Genomic DNA, 1815 nt, shown 5'->3' on the forward strand with positions numbered 1-1815 from the left:
TTCAGAAAGGTTAGGCCAGTTAAGAGCCAAGAGCAGTCAGTGAAAGCCCCCATCCCATGTGCACCCACACTGGCTCTCACTGGGTGTTTTCACTGTTGCTCCTGTGGAACATTCGCACTTGCATCCGTCGCTGCCACGAGTGGTTGGCCAGTTGTAGGTCTCTCACCAATTGCCATGGGGGTCCTCTGCCCATTTCCACCCTGTCGATATGTTTTATCTTTTTCTTCTCGGAAGGAACTTTGTATTTTAAAGGATTATAGACCCTTTATCATTAGGGTTGCACAAGAATATTTTTTCCATTTGCTTTTAGTTCTATGGTGACTTTCTACACAAGAGTTTTCGAATTGTATGTAAGAATTGTCCATCTTTCCTCTCGTGACTTCTTCTAAGATTGGGGCCATCTGTAGAAAGGCAGACCGTACTGTCATAAACTAGGTTTGAAATCATCTGGAATTGGTTGTCTCATTCATTTACTCATTTGTTTGGAGTCCTTCACTGGGTAGTCCAAATGGTCAATGTGCTCTGCTGCTTAGAGACAAAGGGGAGGGTCCGGTCCCCGCAGACGCACCTGCGAGGAAGGGCCTGACAAGCTACTTTCCTTTCAGAAATGCAGCCATTGAAAACCCTGTGGAGCACAGGCTTTCTGGCACAGGAGGGTTGTCATGAGGCAAAATAGCAACTGCCTGTGTTGTTTTTGTTGATTGCATTTTAAATGTGTAAGCAATTGAGGATTTGGTTTGCCAGAAGCTGGAAAGTTGGAATCTAAATCTAGTATATTCAACAGGGCCAGCTAGTTGCCCTAAGACATTTGAATAATGGATCATTTGCCCACAGATTTGGAGTGCCGACTTTATCAAGTATGAAATCTCCACACAGTCACGAGACTGTTTTAGAGTGATCCCTTTAGTAGGCTTAGGTAGATGGGGAGAATTCTCTAGTATATTTTATTAGTGTTCAGAAATAAGCTTAATTGTGAACCTCACAAAGTAAAAAATGAGCCTTTTTTTATAGCTAAATTTAGTCACATGTTGTTGTTAGGTGCCACCAAGTTGCTTCCGACCCCTAGTGACCCCGTGCACAACAGACTGAAGCAACCCTCCTGTGCTGACCAGTCGTTCCTGTGCTTGAGCCCAGTGTTGTAACCACTGTGTCCGTCCAGCTCCTCGAGGGACTTCCTCCTTTTCACTGCCCCTCTAGTTTACCAGGCATGACGTCCTTCTCCAGGGACTAGTCTCTCCTGACAACATGTCCAAAGTATGTAAGACAAAGTCTCACCATCCTTACCTCTGAGGCCCCTTCTGAGGACCGTTCTGCCTCTCCTTTTTCAGAGACACATTTGTGTGCCCTTTTCTGCTTTCAGACACGTGGTTATATCTTGTTTTGTTTTATTTTGTTTTTTCCCAGTGGAGAAAGTAGCCAACGAAAGCCAGAAGACCCCTAGAGATGTTGTTATGATGGAGAACTTTCACCATATTTTTGCAACTCTCTCTCGTTTGAAAATCTCATGTCTAGAAGCTGAAAAAAAAGAAGCTAAGCAAAAATACACAGATCACCTTCAGTCTTACGTCATTTACTCTTTAGGACAGCCACTTGAAAAACTAAATGTAAGTATATCTCCGACTGGTTCAAATTACACCTCCTTCACATGTGGGTAACACGAGGCGTTGATGCGAAATCTGTTCCCGGGTTGGTACAGGGGGAACAGGAAGAGAGACTCGGTCATGGAAACTGCCAATGTGCCAAGCACTACTGAGATTCACTGTATGTGTTGTTTCTCAGAGTAGCATATCCTTCTTACAAATGAGCAAACAAAAT

General features: G+C 44.0%; 1 protein-coding gene across 1 annotated transcript in view; it reads left to right on the forward strand.

Moving 5' to 3' along the window:
- The window catches only part of EXOC1 (exocyst complex component 1), a 63531-nt gene that overhangs the window by 55839 nt on the left and 5877 nt on the right, over window positions 1–1815 (forward strand). Inside the window, exon 16 of the mRNA XM_004706333.2 lies at window positions 1405–1604. Coding sequence (XP_004706390.1) covers window positions 1405–1604 — 200 coding nt within the window. The remainder of the gene's footprint in view (window positions 1–1404; window positions 1605–1815) is intronic.

Source organism: Echinops telfairi, unplaced genomic scaffold (assembly GCF_000313985.2).
Source record: "Echinops telfairi isolate 266 unplaced genomic scaffold, ASM31398v2 ScPeMD7_7468;HRSCAF=8506_0, whole genome shotgun sequence".
NCBI classification, from domain to species: domain Eukaryota; kingdom Metazoa; phylum Chordata; class Mammalia; order Afrosoricida; family Tenrecidae; genus Echinops; species Echinops telfairi.